Source organism: Camelus dromedarius, chromosome 18 (genome assembly GCF_036321535.1).
Source record: "Camelus dromedarius isolate mCamDro1 chromosome 18, mCamDro1.pat, whole genome shotgun sequence".
Lineage (NCBI taxonomy): Eukaryota > Metazoa > Chordata > Mammalia > Artiodactyla > Camelidae > Camelus > Camelus dromedarius.
In genome coordinates, this window is record NC_087453.1 from 20828953 (window position 1) to 20848662 (window position 19710).

Genomic DNA, 19710 nt, shown 5'->3' on the forward strand with positions numbered 1-19710 from the left:
CAGTACTAAGGTGTGGCTCTTCTGGAGTTGCTACTGCATGTCCCAAGGAATCAGTGAGGACTATTTGGTGGTAGGTGAGATGGTTCCTAGCCCTGTGTGAGCTCTGGGAGCTGATCAGCTGATACTTCCCAGGTTCTTTCTTTGTGTGACTTCATGGTGTTTCACTCCACACAAGGATATGTTATTTTTTCAGCAAAGATTCAAGGGACCCCTACACACATTTCTGTAGCTCTTTTTCTGCTTAGCTCCCTCCTCTCTAGAACTTGCTCCACAATTTCTAGCTGTTTCAGACTCCTTGGACTTTGATCCATCTTTCCTCAATCCAGAGAGAACTACCATGCTCTGCCTTGAGAGTTCCTTCCCTGTGTTGCATTCTCTGGTCTAGCATGTGTCTTCTGGCAGAATGCAGGTGTGATTGGAGGGCCCATCTCACTTGTTTTCCCCCTCTTGAGGCTCATAGTTTTGCACAATCTGTTTTCCAGTACCTGAAAATAGGTGCTTCATATATTTTGTTCAGTTTTTGGTTATGTAAGGCCTGAGGATAAATTTGGTTTTTGTCACTTCCTCATAGCTGGAAGAGAAAGACCTGTGTATATTCTGGAAGGTAGTACCATTATACTGGTTTTATTATTCTGGCCCCATCTTATGCTTGTTGTGATAGAGACTCTGGCTTTGAGTCTACCTATTCATTGGGACAAAAAACTCAGGCCAGACAATGCTGGAACATTCCTGAGCGATTACTTTGAGACTGTGTAAAATGGGAATCAGTTTGCCAAGTATATCACTCATATGTCTTTGGCATCAGGCCTTTTGGAGGTCCATGGCTGTGGAAGGTAATTCTGTAATGATACTCATTGATTGAGTCATTTGTTAATATATTGTCAGCAAGCTTTATTGAGTTTCTGTTGTGTGCTGTGTATTGGTTGCCCTTGTTGGTGAAATAGCAGTAAAGCATTTAGTCTACAGTGATTCCTTTGATAAGGAATGCTCTATGGATCAGACCTATGGAGATCTGAGACATAGAAGACATAATTTCTATCCTCTAAGAACTGATGACTGTGACAGAGTCATAAACTCTCCTCTGTTCTTTCCACAGCTCAGTAAACGCTCTGCTACTGACCTGTGCGGCCGGAATGATGGAAACCTTAAGGTGATCTTTCCTGATGCAGAGATGGAGGATGTCACTAACTCTGGGCTCAGGGTCCGAGCTCAGCCTGGGGATTATGTGCTGGTGAAGGTAGGTGTCCTTTCGTGCTTTTGACTTGCACTGTGAAATGGGTGTTGGGTTGAATAATTTGGGGGAATGAAATTTTTCCTGGAGAAATTCTTTAGTAAAAATGTTTCTCAACCTGAGCTATGGAAGAGCACCTTGGATTAAATTTTAGACTGCTCCTGTCTAAGGCCGTCTTGTGTTTCTTCTCTTCTCTCCTGCCCTGAAAGGGTTCTTTCTGGGAATTTGGTGAGGTTGGAATACATTGGGGCAAGTAGTTTTCTGCTGCAGAGAGGCCAGGAAGTGTAAGTGATTTTAAGTGAGTTGTTGGTTCTTTCTGTCAGAGATCAGTATGCTTTTGAAGGTCTCTGATGCCCTTGACTTACATGTGCTCCAGTTTCCTGCATCCCTGCCCTGGACTAGCAGGTCCAGCTGAATGGCTGTCAGATTTTCCCCTTTTTCCTTTCCCCATTTCACTGGGGATATTCCTCCTTTCTTCCCTCCTTCCTGTGTTTCTTCCTTCTTCCTTTTCTTCTCACACTGCCACAGGTCTGCTATTTGCCATCTTCTTTTTTCCCTCATGTCCACTTTGCCCTGGAACCAGAGGCTGGCAGTACATGTACTGATGAGGTAGGCAGGATCAAGACTGCTTTTCCAACACTGAGCTCTGAGGCATCTGCAAAAGAGAGAGGTGGCGAGAGGGTGATTCTTCTGCTGCTGATGTTGTTCAGTATTATGTCCTCCCCCCTGTTCCTTAGTGCCTCACCCTCTGTGCTGCTTTCTGTCCTTGCTCTTACTGTCTTCTCTATCTTGAGTCATAGGAGCCATGGTTCATGGCATGCAGCTGAGTGATGCTGATTTCCCTGGCGTGTAACTTCTGTGGATTTGCTGGGAAATTTTGCCACCACTCAGAAATTTTCTGTTCTTTCCATCTGACCAAAACAATCAATTTGCAAGTTGGGGGCTTTAAGATTCCACTCATTCTGACCTTGTCCTGACTGGGGATTGTCTTACTTTGAGCATTACCTAGGGATTTCCTAAGTGGGGTAGTTCTTACTTGGCAGCAATGTGAATGATCTGGGTGCAATCTGTCATAGGCTTTTCAGTCTTCTCTCTCTTTCTCTTTTTCTCTTTCTTTCTTTCTTTGACACTGTCTTGTTTTATGAATGTTTGCTTGTTTGATTTTCAATTGCTTTCCCATACCTCTTCGATTCTCTTTCTATTATAGATAAGGGTAGCTAGAAAAGAAGGATGAGGTTGGAGGCTTGGGTTGTAGTGTTAGTATGATATTCTTTTGTGAAATGGAAAAATTCCATTTGTCAAGAAAGATAGGTTACTTGGGACCCTTTTTTTGTTGTTGTTGTTCCCAAGTGACATAAACTCCACAAATTTTAGTGGATTTAGTGGAAGGATCAAAATGAAGGAGAAGCTGTGAAACCAGCAGTCTGTTGGCTCTTTCTGTCTCTCATGTCTGCTATTCTCATCTTTCTCCACATAGAGTCTCTGGACTGTGCTAATACCATTTCCCCATAAATCTCACTTTCTTGTCTCCTTTTCTTCGGTGGTGCCTATTTGGCTAACCTCCAACCCTGGTGAAAGTGATTATCTGCTTACTCTGCATCTGCACCCAAGCAGCTGAACATTGCTGGGGAAGAGCACACAGTTAATCTGTATTACGTATATTAGGTCAGACGATGGTGTTTGAAAACTTAAAATACAGTGGCTTAAATAAGGTAGGACTTCTCTTTCTCGTAAAAATCCAGATGTGGAAGGTCTAGGACTATTGATTGTGATGGTTCCATGATCATCAGGGGTCTAGGCTCCTTCTGTCTTTTGCTTTGCTTTGTGTGGCCTCCATTCTCTAGGTCACCTCATGATTCAAGATGGCTATTCCAGCAATCATGTCCATATCCTAGCTAGCAGGAAGGAGGAAGAAGAAAGTGGAAAGGCATGCTCTCTTCCTTTCAGGACACTTCACAGAAGTTGCACACACTATTTCTGCCATAGTAACACACCACCAGGCTACAAAGAAGCTAAGAAGTGTGGTCTTCATTCTGAATGACAATGTGCCTAGTTAAAAATTGCCAGTTCTGTTACTAAGGAAGAAGAGAAACTGTTGGGACACAAGTAATGGTCTCTTCCACATAAGCCAACTGCACTCATTTCACATTCATGACTGTAAAACTCAAATGAGCACTCACTATGGCCCTGAAATGTTGATCTTACTGTATTTCCCTAGTAGGTTGACTTTTCCACTCTCACTCTCCCTAAATCTTCACTCACTTATCTAAATCGTAGTCTCAGCTGATGTCTTTGCCTCATATTTCATAGAGAAAATAGATACAGTCAGGTGAAATCTCATTGTCTCATTTTCACCAGCTCGCACCTCTGCCTCTCCATGCCATCTGTTCACATGGGACTGAGTAGGAAGCATCTGCGTCTTCTGCCATGCTGCTCTTTGTGCTTTTTTGCTTTTATCCCTTCACAGCCTCTCCAGATTTGCATTTATGTCCTTTCTCTCTTGCATTCTAAACTTAATGTGGCCAAAATAGAATGAATTCTTTCCAGTTTACTGCAATTTTCTTCTTTTAAAGCCTTCGCATCTCAGTAAATGGCACCACTCAGTTGTTCAAACCAAAAATATAGGAATCATCCTAGATACTCCCCATCGACAGTCCACCTGTTCAGCTCTACCTGTGGAATGTCTCTTGGACCTTTCCTTCTCTAAGCCATCATTTCTTGATTGGGCAATTACAGTAGCCTCTTCCTTGGTTTTCTGTTTCTGTATTTTAAAAATGAATTACTTTATTGAAGCATATCATAAATGTTGTAAATTGCTCACATTATAAGTGTATTACTTGATGAATCTCACAGTCACCCAGCCCACCTAACTACCACCTTAATTAAAAAAAATTTTTTTCAGAACCTCAGAAACCCCTCTCATGTTCCTACCAGTTACTCTTCTTCCCTACATCCTAATCTCTAGTACCATAGTTTAATTTTGCTTGTTCTTGATTGTTATAAAATTGAATCATACAGTGTAGATTTTTGATACATGGATATTGTGCAATTTATCCATGATTATATTTATCTGTATTATAAGACTGTGCCACAGTTTATGTATTGTTCTATTGAGGGCCATTTTGGTTGCTTCCAGTTTGGAGCTATTATGAATAGAATTGCTATGATTATGCCTATGCATGTGTTTTAATGCACATGTATATTAATTTCTGTTGGGTATATGGCTTGGAATTGCTGGGTAATAGGGTGTATATAATAGAAATAGCCAAAATGATTGTACCATTTTATACTCCCACCAACAGTACCTGAGAATTTCAGAGGCTTCTTATTCCTGCTTCCATTCTTGCCCTCCTGTAGTCTTTCTGACTACAGTGTGATCTTTCTAAATCAGGTCACTCACTCCTCTGCTTAAGCCTTCCAGTGGTTTCTCATTGGAGCCAGCATGAAATGCAGGGTATCCAAGGCCTTATATGATCTGTCCCAGCTACCTTTCCAACCTCATGTCCCTTCTGTTCTTTTTATTCTCTTTCTCTAGTCTTAGTGGCCTCCTTTTTGCCTCTCAGACCTAGTTTTGGTGTGAAGAACTTTGCACATGTTGTGTTATTTGAGAGACTGTTGATTTTTGCCTGGCTGCCTTCTTTTAGCCCTTCAGGTTCTCTTCAGATGTCACCTCCTAGAGAGGCCTTCTCTGGCCACTGTAGTGCTAAAAGCAGCTTCCCTCTGCCTTGCTCTTGTCAGTGTTTACGACATTAGCCCATTTTATCTTCATAGTGTTTTCAGTGCCTGAAATTATCTTTGTTTATACATTTATTGTCTGTCTTCTCCTGAAAGCTCCTTTGAAGGCAGGGAAAATACCTATGTTGTTCATCTTGGTATCTCCAGCACCTAGGGCAAGTCCTAGAACACAGTAAGCACTAAATAAATATTTACTAATGGACTGACATTCTCATGGTCAGAAATGAGGCCACTGGTAATTTTGGGGGTCACATGCTTCCAGCTCTCAATTAGAGAAAAAAGAGCCTTTGTCACCAAATTTTGGCCATAAATATCCTAGAGAAGGATTTCACTGGTACAGCCTGGATCACAGCTTATCTCTGGGATTAGGAGGGCAGCGTCTGTGATAGGCAGCTCACGCCTGGACCTTCAGGTTGGCCCTGGGGAGGAGCCATCTCCCAGGAGAAAAGGGAGAAGTGGCTGTCTGGGACTGACCATTTTGGACTTCTTAAATTATACCCAGTATCATAGCATCAGACATCTTTTCCTCCCAGGATTCAGGGCATACAGGAACCATGCAATCTCTGCTGGCCTGTCATCTCCATTAGATCCCTTTTGGTGGCTTCTCCTCTAGATGATTGACATTAAGTCCCTGTAGTTCAGTCCTGGTTACTGTGCCTTCTGACTGGTTTTCTTTCAGATCACCTCTGCCAGCTCTCAGACACTTAAAGGACATGTTCTCTGCAGGACCACTCTGAAGGACTCCTCAACATATTGCTGACCTGAGTGGTTGGCCTCAGTCCTTCCCAACAGGAAGGGAGATATGACTGGTCACTAATGAAAGAGGTAACAAAGCTTTGGAGATAAGCTACAAGTAGTGAAACAACTTTCTATGAAGTGGAAAATGCATCTCTTCACTGCTATGTGAACAGCTTTTGCAGTCATTAAATTTACCTAAACTAAAGGGGTCTTTTTATCTACTTTTACTTCATTTGTGCCTTGGTTAGCGTCTCTGAGATTTTCCTCATAGTTTCTGGGTTAAGTGTTTCCCAACCCAGTTTCTAATGTGGACACTGGAAAATCTCTCTGGCTTTCTCCCCTCAATCCTAAGAATTAGAGACTGAGGGGAGGGGAAGGTGGAGAGAGCCATTTGCTTAGGAAAAGTTGCTCTAGATTTTTCTTAACATTTTGGTTTGGTATCATTGACTCATCTCCTGCTTCCTCACTTTATTTTCGTATTTTACCTGAGAACTTCCCTCATGGACCTCTTTTTTAGTCTCTCAGTTTATTCTTTGCCTTCAGATTTGGTAGTACTTGGTGTTTTAGAAAACATTACCTACTAGTAGTCATTTATTAGCCCATTTACTACCAAAATTAGGTCATTCTGTGGGGATAATGAAAAAAAAAATCCAAAAGATGGTAGCATAGAATATTTGGAGTCTGAAGGACTCTGGTTCAAGTCCCTGCTTCATTGCTTCAGAGTTGTGTGAACTTTAGTAGTTACTTTATTCTTCTGTGCCTTGGTTGTCTCCTATGACATGGGGATAATAATAACACACTTACCTCCTGGAGTTCAGTGAGATTACACTTGTAGAGTTTAGTCAGTCTGTGGAACATAGTAAACTCTTGGCAAATGAGAGCAATTATTGAAAGATTTTGCTTCTAAAACAAGCTGCGTATATTAGTATATGCTGAGGCTTTTACTGTGTGTCTGGTCATATCTCCTTTGAGACTCCTTCCACTGACCTACGTGGCAACCTTTAGGAACCCCAAGCTAGCAACCTCTTCCTCACCTTCTGGTACAGCCCGGGAAGATTGACTTCTATGTTCAAGGTTCATCATCAACTCAAGAAATGCGTAATAGTTTAGTCATACATATACATACATATATTCATTTTTATATTCTTTTTCAATATAGGTTACTATAAGACATTGTTCGCTGTGCTATACGTATAAACTTTTTAAAAAAATTTTATATATTGTAGTTAGTATCTGCTAATTTAGTTTCAATAGAATTCAAAAACATGGCTCCTACAGGGTTCCATCCCATCTCTCTATGTTATTATTGTTCTAAAATACATCTGTATACATTGTGTGCTCCTCAACATAGACTTATAATTCTTGTTTTATGTAATTTACTTTTAAATCATACAGGGAAAAAAAGAGGAATTACTGTTAATTGTGAACAACTCACATTTGCACTCAGATTCAAGTAAAGGGAAACTAGGTTCCTCCTCTTAATGGAAAGTATCTGGGTTCTAGAAGAATATGTGGGATGGCAGATCCTGTTGGTGCCATCTTTGGAAACATAATCTGTTGCAGATGTCAGGAGAAAGAGCTGGTGATGAGTTGATGAGTTGAAAAAATAGAGAGGTCACTGTGGATGGAATGTTATGAGGGAGGGAGAGACTGATCTGATGTGAGATGAGATGGGAAAGGTTGACTTTAGGTAGATTGTCCAGAATCTTTGAGGCCTGATGGATTTTATTTACATACAGTGGGGAGGTATTGGGTAGTTTTTTATCTTTTATTTTTAATTTTCCCATACTGTAGACTTCCAGAGAAGTTGTATAGTGAGTATAAAGCATTCTCCTACACCCATCACACAGCATTCCCTGATGTTAACATTTTACATAGCTTCAGTGTACATTTGTCAGAGCTAGGAAATTAATATTGGCACATCCCTATTAACTAAATACAAAATTTATTCAGATTTCACCAGCTTTTTTAATGAGTGTATCTTTCTATTCCAGTATCCAGTCCAAGATACCACATTGTATTTAGTTGGCATGTCTCCTTAGTGTCTTGTGATCTGTGAAAGTTGCTCAGTCTTCCCTTGTTTTCCATGACCTTGACACTTTTGAAGAGTACTGGTCAGGAATTCTGTAGCATGTCTCTTAGTTTGGATTTTTTGGATATTTTCTTGTGATTAGTACCTTTCTCATCAAATTATACCAGAGCGTACATGATATGAACATCACCTGGTTAAGGTGCTGTTTTGCTTGTTTCTTCAATATAAAGTTGCTGTATTTCCTTTTCTATACTTTGACTCTTTGGAAGTGAGCCACTAAGTCCAGTCCACTGTAAAGGATAGTGGGAATTAAGCTCTACCTCCCAAAGTGGGGGTATTTAACATATTATTTGGGATCCTATAGGAAAAAATGCTTCTTTTCCTCTATTTATTTATCCCATCATTTACTTACGTCAGAATGGACCCATGGATGTTTACTTTATATTTTGATTTATACTCTGATATTTATTGTTTTTCTCAAATTGATCCCAATTTGCGCATTGGAACCTTTTTCAGATTGGCTTTTGTGCCCTTTTATTTTTCTTTCTTTTTATTAGTAATCTTGTTTCTTATTTTTAAATGAACTTTTAATTTTAGAACAGTTTTAGTTTTACAGAATGATTGCAGATAGTACAGAGAGTTTCTCTATACTCTACACCCAATTTTCCCTTATAATTGTAACATCTTAATTTATAGTTCTTTGTTACAATTAATAAATCAATAGTAATACATGATTTATTAAAGCCCATACTTTATGCAGATAGCTTCCGTTTTCCCCTTACCCATTTTTATTGTTCCAGGATCACATCTGGGACACTACATCACATTTAGTAGTCCTGTTTCCTTAGGCTCCTCTTGGTTGTGACCTTTTCTCAGATTCTCCTTGCTTTTGATGACCTTGACAGTTTTGACGAAAACTGGTCAGATATTTTATAGAGTGTCCCTCAGTTCGGATTTGCTTTGTTTTTCTCATGTTTAGACCGGGATTATGTGCTTTGGGCAGGAAGATCACAGAGGTAAAGTGCCATTCTCATCCCATCATAAGGGCCCATACTATTAATATGATTTATCACTGCGTTTGTTAACTTGGATCACCTGGCTTGAGGTAATGTTTGTAAGATTTCTTACAGTTGCTCGTTTTTCCCCTCTTTGTATACTATGCTTTTTGGAGGAAAGTCACTATGTACAGGAGAAACTTAAGGAGTGGGAGATTATGCCCTACCTCCCTACGGGTGAGTAGCTATGTAAATCATTTAGGATTCTTCTGCACAGGAAATTTGCCTGGTCTCACCCATATATTTATTGAATCATTTATTTATATTTGTATAGACTGGTGGATATTTACTTTATGCTTTGGGTTATAATCCAATACTGCTTTAATCATTTCATTGGTCAGATTATTTCAACTTTGGAAACTCAGTTGGTCCCTTATCCCTTTGACATACCTCCATCATGATGGGTTTTTTTGAGCACTTTCTTACTTGCATCTGAGATGTTCTAGGGTTATCTTTTATATTTCCTTTCCAGTCCTAGAATTAGCTGTTTCTCTAAAGCGCCTGCTTAGATGACTTTTATAAAGAATAGTATAGAAACCAACATTTGGATGCTAGGTATACTTGTTGCTAATGTGATTTGGGAGGTTTTTTTGTTTTTTAAATGGTGGTGGAGTTCACATAACATAAAATTAACCATTTTAAAGAAAACAATTTAGTGGCATTTAGTACATTGACAGTGTTGTGCAACTACCATCTCTGTCTAGTTCTAGACTGTTTCCATCACTCCAGAATAAAACCCCATACCCATTAAACAGTTCCTCCTCCTTACCTACTCCCTGCCGTCCTGACAGCCACCACTTTGCATTCTGTTTCTATGGATTTACCTGTTCTGAATATTTCATATAAACTGAATTGTACAATTTGTGATGTTTTGTGTCTGGCTTTATGTGTCTGAACATAATCTTTTCGAGGTTGATCCACATTGTAGCGTGTATCAGTACTTCATTCCTTTTTATGGCTGAAGAACATTCCATGTATATGTATACCACATTTGTTTATCCATTCATCCATAGATGAACAGTTGAGTTGTTTATACCTTTTGGCTACTGTGAACAGTGCTACCATGAACAATCATGTACAGAGTTTGTTTGAATGATTCAGTTCTTTGGGGCATATGCCTAGGAGTGGAATTACTGGCTCATATGTAAATTCTATGTTTAACTTTTTTAGGAACAGTCAACCTGTTTTCCACAGAGATTGAACCATTTTTACATTCATACCAGCAAGGTGCAAGGGTTCTGATTTCTCCGTATACTCAACCAATAGTTGGAAGTTTTTTAAGAGGAGAGTGGATCGTAGGTAGCAAGGGCAGAAGCAGGGAGACTAGTTGCCCTGGTGAATGATGGTGGTGACTTGGATCAGGATGTTGATGGAGAGCAGCAGACAGGTGGGAAAGGTATTCTTGAGGCAAAACAATAGGACTCAGTCTGTTGATGAGAGAAGAGTGATTCCCAGGTGTCTGGCTAGAAAAGCTGGGTGGATTGTACTGCCATTTACTGAAACGAGATTGACTTTGGAGTTGCTGGCCTGGGGAGAAATCAAGGGCTAAGGTTTGGACAAATGGCTGAAGGTAGTAGTGTAATGTGGCCTTCATTTTATGGGGTGTTGTCCCTTGCTCTGAGGCAAGCCCAGTCTCCGGCCCTGCTTTCCCTATCTGGTCTTTGTGTCTACAATCTGAGCTCTTTGGCTTCCAGAGCAGATAGTTATGCAGACACTGGTGCAGGGCAGAGGGTCTCTGCCTGGTATAGAGTTCACAGTTGTGTTTCTCAGCATCCCTCTTATATATTTTTCTGGGATTCTCTGCACTTGCTGACCTGACTTGGATTGGCTTTCCTCTCACAGCCACTCGACATGGCCTATAGTCCCTGAGCTGCCCGGTTTATGGTATTGTTGGGCTCTTATCTGCTCTGTTCCATTCAGCTTTTAGCCTTTGGACTGTGCTCCTCAGTGTTTAACACGTGATGATGGGGAAGTTGGATTTCGCCCCTGTGTGATTTTCATGTTGGGCCAACAGGCAGAAGAGAACATTTGGAATGTGGGAGAGGAGGGCAGAGATTCAGAAAGAAAAGTCTTAATCATTGTCATGATTGTTCCCTAGTGCACCAGATAAAGTAACCCTGGATTTTGTTGCCTCATCATTCATATTATTAATTTTTATGTCTCTAGTAAATAGTGCTTTTACTAGTCATAAACATACAACGAAACTCCTATTTATAGGAATTGGAGACAAGTGAGTCATTTTTTTTTTTTGCATGAAAACAGTTTAATTATTGGTGAGATGATTACAAAAGTGCCCTAAATCCCTGGATTCTTGCTTTTCTTGCATTTGTTAATTCAAGGTAATGTTGGTGAAGTTCCAAAGCATAGTTAACATATTGAGGACACTAATTCTACTTAGTTCCTTAATCAAAAAGATGTCGTTTCCACAGTATTTTGTAGAGAGGGTTTACAGGGTGCTTTTGCTTTCATGCCCTGGCTTCAGGTGCTGGGTTTAGTTTGCTGCCCGAAAATCCTTCTGTGGGGAGACAAAAGAGACAGCTAGTTATATTCTTAAATATATAAGCTGGCTGCAGGCAGAGGCTGAGCCAGCCAGTGTGCTCCATCCTCCTGATCACAACACTTGCTTCACGGATGGGGATATGGAACAAGTCAGGTCAGGGGTTATTTCTGGATGATTGTCATTTGAGTTATTCCAGAAAGAAATGGAGGGTGAAGTTCCTGGTAGTGGGGGGACCCCCAATGCAGAGCCAAAATAGAGCCCACCCAGAAGCAGTTAGAGCCAAGAAATGGATTCTTGTGTCTTCACTTGGGCCACTGCTGAAGCTAGCGCCATCCTTATAATTTTATTGTTGTTGCTTAAACCAGTTTTGGTTGAGCTTTCTTTCACTTGTAGCTGAAACACAATTGGTGTTCATCTGATCCAGTCCCTTAACTCCAGGCTGACTTGGGGGAGGCTAAGGGATGTGTCCAGGCAACTCATAGTTATGGAGCATAAGAGCAGAGGTAGAAAACTAACACTAAGGCAAATGCTGATTTTACCACACTCTAGTAATTGATTTGGCCACAGATACAGGGACTTTGGGGGGTTAAGTAAAAATAGGAATATCTAGTTTCTGAGGTTTGTACCAACATGAAAGAAGATACGTTCATGGCTGGGTTGCATACTCATTGTGCATATTTATCAAGAATGGAACATATGTGGGAGATGGAGGTTCTAAACTTCTTTACTCTCTCATCTATCTTCCTAGTTCCACCCCTCGTCTTTCACTGTTTTCCTAGTGATAAATTTACATAGAAATCCCATTCTTTAAACTGTTTTTCAGAAAGCAAGCTCTCTTTTCAGTTTTCTCTGGGTATAGGATTAGATAGATGGGAAGAAGGGGAAATTTGAGTTGGGGTAGCAGAGAAGGAGAGTCTCCAACAGTCACAAAGTGATGGTGTGGATGAGTCAGGCATATGTAGTGGGGATGTTTTCAGAGGAAAGATGGAGGCGTATTCAGGTAAGTGTGAGAGTCCTTGTGGGGACAATAGGCAGATTATTTGATTATGTACTATCCAGAGTGTCTCAGTGTTAGGACTTGTATGGTGACTAGGATGATAGGCAGCTAATCTGCCTGAGAAAGAGTGGAGAGACTAGGTAGAGCTGGTGGGGCAGCTCAGAACAGACTGTGATGCCAGGGCCCACTGGCCCTATCCATTACTCTGAAGACAAGCACAGAGTGGGCTTTAGTGCCAAAGGAAAATATTTGTATTTCTTTCTCTTACCGACTTAAGTACTTGAACCTTAGTATTGTTTAGAAGACTTGAGGTTATTCCTGGTGGAACATTCCATTGATTTAAATTTTCTGAAATAAAGAAGGAGCATCTTTTAAGTTGAAACAAACAACGATTAGGCTGGGTTGTTTTAGGCACAGTCAACTGGAGGATTATCTCTGGATAGTGTATGGCTGTAGGAGAAATCTCTCCCCTGCCCAGTCAATGCAGAGATTTGAGTTAAGACATAGCCTCTTCCAGTCTTTTGTGTGTGTCAGGATGAGTTCTCAAGGACCGTAGAACTGTTTATCTGATGGATATTATTATGTATTGATAGAGAATTAATACCCAAGAGATATGCTGGCATGTCTGGCCTCACTACCTTGAGAAACCAGAATAATTATGCCCTGCTGTTTTGATTTCATTTGCAATACATTGAATCCTGTACATTTCGTCGTAAATATATACAGATGTCATTTTGTATCATATCTCTTGATGGTCATAAAGGTTATGAACTCAGACCCTTTAATTTCTCAAACCCTAGTATCTGTGTGACTAGGTGACTTGGTCCATGGTTCCTCTAAGTGGCATGATACTGTTGTTATGAAAACACCTGGTGGGCTGGATTTCATTTGGACCTGTAGAAGAGACGTTTTGATTTGGTTTTCATATTTTGCCATCTCAAGATGCTAAAGTCCCTATCTAAAAACCAATGCTTTCTGGTCCAGATGGTGACCAGATCTGCTTGCTGCTGTGGTACACTTTGCAGAGTGGTTTCCCATCCTTGTACCTTTCTTGTGACACTGACTCCTGTAGTGTTCACATTATTGGTTCCACATACCAGTAATGGCAGGCAGTAATTTCTCCAGGACTGTAGATAACACATCTTGTACCTTGTTTTTCTGGAAGACATGGGAGGAGCATTTTTGTAGTACATCTACTAGTCCCCTAGCTAGTTCGCACATCGGCGGAAGTAGTCTTGGATGCTTCTGTACACGTGGGCTATTTTTTAGGTGGAAGAAGTCTGGAATTGGACAGGGCTATGTGGGGAGATGGATCTCAATCTATCCCTCAGGCCTCTTAATTCTTTGGGGATTTTCAAAGGCCCCTCAGTAGGTTTTGATGCCTTGGGTGTCTCCTTGACCAGTGTTTATTGGGTTCCTGTTATGTTCCAGACCTTGCTATTGGCACAGCAGTATAGCTGCGTGCCCCTAGGCCAAACAGGAATTCAGTCTTGGGGAGGATCAGTTGTTGCTGAATGTGCCTCCTTTGGATCCATTTCCAAGTCCATCCCTGATGTGGTCCTCCTTGCTGGTGCTCTGTTTACCTTTATTTTGCATTCCCCTCAACAAGCCTGTGATTCCATGCTGCCTACCTTTGCACATCTTGTTCCCTCTACCCAGTACACACTTTTGCTCACTGGTAAACTCCTGCTCCCCACTTTCAGGCTTAGTTCGGGCATCATTTACAGTGAACCCACAGTCTGCCTCCCAGTTCATGCTTTCTCCACTCTGTCTTCTTCATGCTCAGTTGGCAGCTGTTTGCATGAATGTCTGTTCCCTGTCAGGCAGGTAGTTACATGAGGTCAAGATTCATACCTTCTGTGCTCCTTCCCCTGCACAGACCTTGGCTTAACACATAGCTGCCTGGCACAGATGAGATGAAGCAACCCTGGGCTTGCAGCAACTCCCAGAGTCTACCTCTCGACTGACTCCCCGCTATCTCAGGGCAGACATAGGACATAGTGCACACAGAGTCGTAAGATTGTTCACCTCTGGGTGCCCATTGTGCGCCTCCACCCAATCTGTCCCTGTCCTCTCACTTAAACTAAAGGGTCCGTCCTGGAGTTTGGGACCTCAGCTATTTCATGCTGCAAATTTAGGGCCAGGCATGTAGTGATGCTCACTGAATATTTGTTGAATGAAGGTATCAACACGTGGAAGATCAAATGTCTTAAATGTGGGGGTAGTTGGTGAAGATTCTATAAGTTTCCATATCTCTTTCTGGAGCCTGGTCACTGGGTCCCACCCTCACTCTCCCTGCTGCCCTCCCTCCCTGGTGCGCCATGTGCTCGCTCTGTAGAGCATGGATTGAAAATGTCTGGTGGGAAGTGTGAGGTCACTGGAGTCTGGATATGCTTCTGAGAAGCTTCTGAGAAGCTCCCAAGAGCCGAGGCAGAGTTAGAATCTAGGTCATCTTTTCATCCTTCCAGTGGACCCCTAGAGTTCTTGGTGTATCAGACTCACTCAACACTACAAAAAGCACAGACTCTAGGCCTTCCTTCAGGTCACTGGCTGAGTGTAGGACTCCAGTAATGAGCTTGGGGGACTAAGCTTTAAGGGCTTCCCAGAGAGAACCTAGGTTTGGAGCCTGCAGTCCTGCTGCACATTGTGTCTGTGATCTAGTCTGTGTGACCTTTTCCTTTGCAGCGTCTCTGTTTCACCGAGTGCCTGGCTTTAAAATAATGTTTCACCTATCATAAATAAATGTTTTGAAAACCAAGTTGACTTACAGCCTCAGGGGGCATCACACTGTATTTAGAGCTGTCAGGAAACAAAATACAAGGAAAATTATTTTCAAATAAAAAATATTAGCCAATTCTTAAATAGAGTTTGGGTATTAGCTCCATTGCTTCTTAAAGTTACTTATAAAATGTTAAATACAGAAGAGAAATAGGAAGTTTAAGATAAAGAACCGCATGTGAGTAAAACTCCCATCTGATTTCCCTATAATTATCCAAGTACTTCCCGAGGGCCTTTCCGTTACTCTACTCATGTGGTTTGAATTGGGCTCTAGATATTGCTTCCTATCTGAGAAATGTCAAGAGGGATTTTGTAGCCATAGATAGTACCTCAGAATCCTGATGCCTGCTGTCAATTTGTCTTTTGAAATCTTGCCTTTATGGGAGATGATTATAGTCTGCATTAATATAAAACAAACATGCGTTAAAAAATAGTACCTTCACCAGGCTACTCAACAAACATGTCATATTGTGATATGACCAACAAGGTCACAGGTTAGGACTGGAGTGGAGATGACCTGGTCTCAGGAGACAACCTGTGTTTATTCCCCCCTCGAGGCTGAGCCCACCAGCCTGGTTGGTCTCCTCCCCGAGAGGCACAGCCAGGCACTCTGGCCCTCACGGTTTTGGTACTAGCGCCCCGTACAGAATACTCTTCTTTCCACGTGACCTTCCCTCCTGCTAGTTCTCCCTCACAACCCAATTCTGATTTGTTAGTCAGCACTCACCGTCTCCCCAGTGGCAAACTTCTCACCATTCTCTTCCACGTCAACCCAGTAAGTGCCTTCGATTTTGCTGCCTGGCTGGTGGATGTAGGCTATTTTGGTGATCTTTGCATCCAGGTTATTCATCTGTTGTAAAGAAGTCATCATTCAGAGTGTGGAGAGGAGGAAGGACTGAAGGACATTGCATTATGAGATATCCATGCAGTGTTTAGTTCATTTATTCAAGTGTTCATAGATCCTGTAGTATGTGTCGGTCACCTCACTGGGTCCTGGCACAGCTGACATGACCACACAGACAGTGTCTAATTCCAGACATTTCTCTTTATCTCATTTTCTTTCTCAGAAGGACAGTGGGATATGTAACACAGAAACACATTTTCTATTACTCCTTACCCAGTTTAAAGCCCCTTTCTTTCTATGCTCTTGTGGCAGATAGTTCTGCACTTGATAATTTGGAGAGACTCTGTTAAGGAAACATTGTGCATTGCTGAAATAGGGCCTGGCATATAGAAAGTACTCTTTGGTTAGTATTTTGTTGTAACTATTGCTACTATGCTTTCTACCACTTTGGGGGCTGGGAGCATACGAGTACCTCATATGTAGATAAACCCACTCCCCTGTGCGTGCTGTGACAATTAATAAGTTACTTCTCTCACTTTGGTCACCTGTAAAATGGGGTAAGAAACCCTACCTCCCAGTACTGTTGTGAGGATGAAATGACATCATGTAAAGGCACTTGGCCTTGTACCTGGCTCACAGAAGGCACTCAGAAAACATTTGTCCTCCTGTGCCGCCTGCTCTCTCCTTTTCCCCAATGTAAACAAGGATCCACTTTGATTTTGTTGCCTGGCTGGTGGATGTAGCCATTATGACCATTAAGGGAAAACATGTATCCCATAGCATTTCCTTATGTTTATCTCTGGAAGAATGTTCCAGAACCCACTTGATTTCTACCTTCTCATACTTAGAGGTTGGTAGACTAGACTTAAGCAAAGAGGAAAGTGGAGGAGCCATGTGGATGAAGCTTACCTTAACGGAGCTCTGCTTGGCACTTTGAGAGATGATTGCTTTGAGCATTTCGTGGGACAAAGTTAGGGAAACGCTGACATTTTTAGGATCTAGAGGAAGGAGACTTCCAGGCACAGGGGATGTATTTTGGCGGAAGTGGGCCTAGAGAGAGAACAACAGAAAACTTTCTGTATGTGAGGCTACCATCAGTTTTCAGTGTCGTGGGAGGCCCGGCTGTGATGTTGAGGAGTGAGGTGGCCCCATGTGAGCGCTGGAGTGGACGAGCATGAAGGCAAAGGGCAGCTGACCTCCCAGCCTCCATGGAGCAGACTGTGAGGAGTGGTGGGGTTTGTGGAGACAGGGGAGAGGAGCCCCTCACAAAGGAGGAAGCACTGCTTTCACCAGCTGATTAGCCCTGGACAGTGTGGCTCAGACCGTCAGTCCTCTGATTTTCCAAGAGAAGCCACACATCTTCATTTTTCAGGTGAATTCCCCCATTTAAGTGTTGCTTCAGGTAATGTGTGTGTGTGCATGTTTATACACAACTCACAGTTCCTGCCTTTCCTTACATGTTCTCCCAGTCTTAGAATGATCTCCTTGTCAAGCAAGCTCAAGGCTCATCTTGTCTGTGAAGGCTTTTTCATAGAATCCTGGCCTCCACTGAATAATTCCTCTTCCTTTCATATGTATTGTGCCCTCTGTTTGTAAAATGCAAATTCCACATGGCAGGGAGTTTGAAAAGTTCAGAGAAGTAGGAAGAAGGGAAAAGAGATTCTGGGTGACATCACTGGTATTTCTCTTTTTGTTTGCATACCTAATTTCACTTTTATTTTGCTTTTAAAAAATTAGCAGTACCATAGCACAGGGAACTATATTAAATTTCTTGAGCTGTAATGGAAAAGAATCTGAAAATATACATATACGTATATATATGTGTAACTGAATTGCTTTGCTGTACACCTGAAACTAGCATTGTAAATCAACAACACTTCAATAAAAAATAATTTTAAAAAAATTTGTTTAAAAAATTAACAGTACTTTAACTTTCATAAGCATTTTTGTGTATCATTATAATTTTTGAAAAATTTCTAGTCATTTCTTACTTTGCTCAGATATTTCCTTTTTGTTCTTTTCTAATTTTTTTCTTTCTCCATCATTAATACCTCTGTTTCTTTGTGCTTAAATATATATGTACTTAAGATATTTAGTATAGATGGATTCACAGAAGTGAGTCCAAAACCTTGCATCTCTTCATTACTCCTCATGGCCCAGGTCTGCATTCCCCAGGTGGTTAGGATGGGTGGGTGGGTGAGTCTGCACTTTTTGTCTTCTTATGTATTGTCTGTTGAGTGTCTAACCTGTGCTGGGCACGTCCTACTGGTCAAGAAGTGGTTGTCATCATTGAAATGCCTCACGGGGATTGTGCATTTGACTCTAATGGAAGTGAACACACGGCTGACCCCTGTGGCAGGCGCTCAGGTGTTAGGGTAGGAGCCTGGGAGATTCACCCCATGGTCAAGTTCTGGGCATCTGAGAAGGGATGAAGGCTGGATTGTCATGTATTTGGAGGGTACTTGGTGAGGTCAGGGATGTCTTCAGCCTTCCTGCAGAATTCATTGTAAGCACAAAGAATACTTACAGAGTAGAAGATTGAAAGACCTTCTGGAGAAGTCCTGACACTTTTAACGTGGTACTTGAACAAGCCAGTAGCTGCAGGTGAGAGGAAAAGAGCATGTAGAGGCCCCTGCAGTTCCCTGAGGGTGCTGTGCCCTGGGCTCTCTGCTGGGCTCTGCCCCCCAGATGGGAGACCAGCTTGGACCCTTTCCTCTCCCTCCATCCCAGGCAGAAAATTGGTGCCTAGTTGGCTTTTCCACACGTGTCCAGGAGGAGGCTATGGAGAGGAAGGTGATGCGACCGCATGGCACTGTCCCTGATGTGCCAGTTTCTCTGGGGGAAGGAAATGTCTTGCTTCCCAGGCCCTGTATTTCGTCTACTCTGGGACATGGGAAAAGTCAATAATTTCCTGCTTGGACTGTCTTGGCAGCTGTGGTCCTACTGTGTCCTGTTATCTTGGTTTCCTGGATATGTTAGGGGACATTGGAGGGAATTTCTGCTTCTCAGCCTCCTTGGTGTGCTCCTAGCTCAAATTCAACACTATGTACTTTGCAAACCAGTTGGGACCAGGAAGCTACCAGAGACTTCAGAGGGGCTCTTTGTCGTGCACCTCCTGGAGAATGAGTCACAGTGGTTCAGTGAAGCAGTAAGTTGCCACATTTTCTGCTTGGGTGCTTGGAGGTGCATGGTGTTGCAGTTCACAGCCCCATCCTCTCCTGCTGGCCACCTAATCGGACCCCAGAGGAGCCTTTGCCATCTCCCTCCGTTGACCTCGGCAACCCCAGGGAGGCCAGGTGTTTGTACTCACCATTCTTGCGTTCGTTGACATCACTGAGCTCAGTGTCACACAATTTTGATTCTTTAATCTGTTAAAGAACTTACCTGTTAGATTGGCCAAGGAAGTGCCACAGGCCTGTCCTCTTTACCCCACCTCCTATTTTCTTCCCCTATCCTCCTTCCCTTCTCTCTGTCCTATTTCCTGGCCTCCTTTTTGGCAGAACACCCCCCCACCCCACCCCCCCGCCAAATGAGGCATTGTCCTATCCTGCTGCCTTGGGTATTTGGGGCCAGAGAGGATGTTGCTTCCCCAGAATCAGGACTCCTGAAGGGCTGATGTCTCCTCTGAGTTTCTTCCAGCATCAGACCATATCTGTGGAAAGGGCTTCTTCCTGTGTCCTGTAATATGATGCAGGGTGGTGCCCTTCGTTTTCCCACTACTTACATTCTCTTTCATAGTTACTGTCAACAATGAACAAATGACATCATCCAAGGGCAGAGACACAGGCAGAGAATCTGTG

General features: G+C 42.2%; 1 protein-coding gene across 4 annotated transcripts in view; it reads left to right on the forward strand.

Moving 5' to 3' along the window:
• The window catches only part of CDK5RAP1 (CDK5 regulatory subunit associated protein 1), a 47264-nt gene that overhangs the window by 22707 nt on the left and 4847 nt on the right, over positions 1–19710 (forward strand). For 2 of the 4 annotated variants that reach the window (XM_010982891.3, XM_031433978.2), the window contains exons 13-14: positions 1097–1237; positions 5646–5909. In XM_010982891.3, the coding sequence (XP_010981193.2) occupies positions 1097–1237; positions 5646–5726 (222 nt within the window). In that variant the 3' untranslated portion in view covers positions 5727–5909. Of the gene's footprint in view, positions 1–1096; positions 1238–5645; positions 5910–19710 lie in introns of those variants that run through there. The other 2 variants (XR_004130942.2, XM_031433979.2) reach the window with 2 other exon arrangements.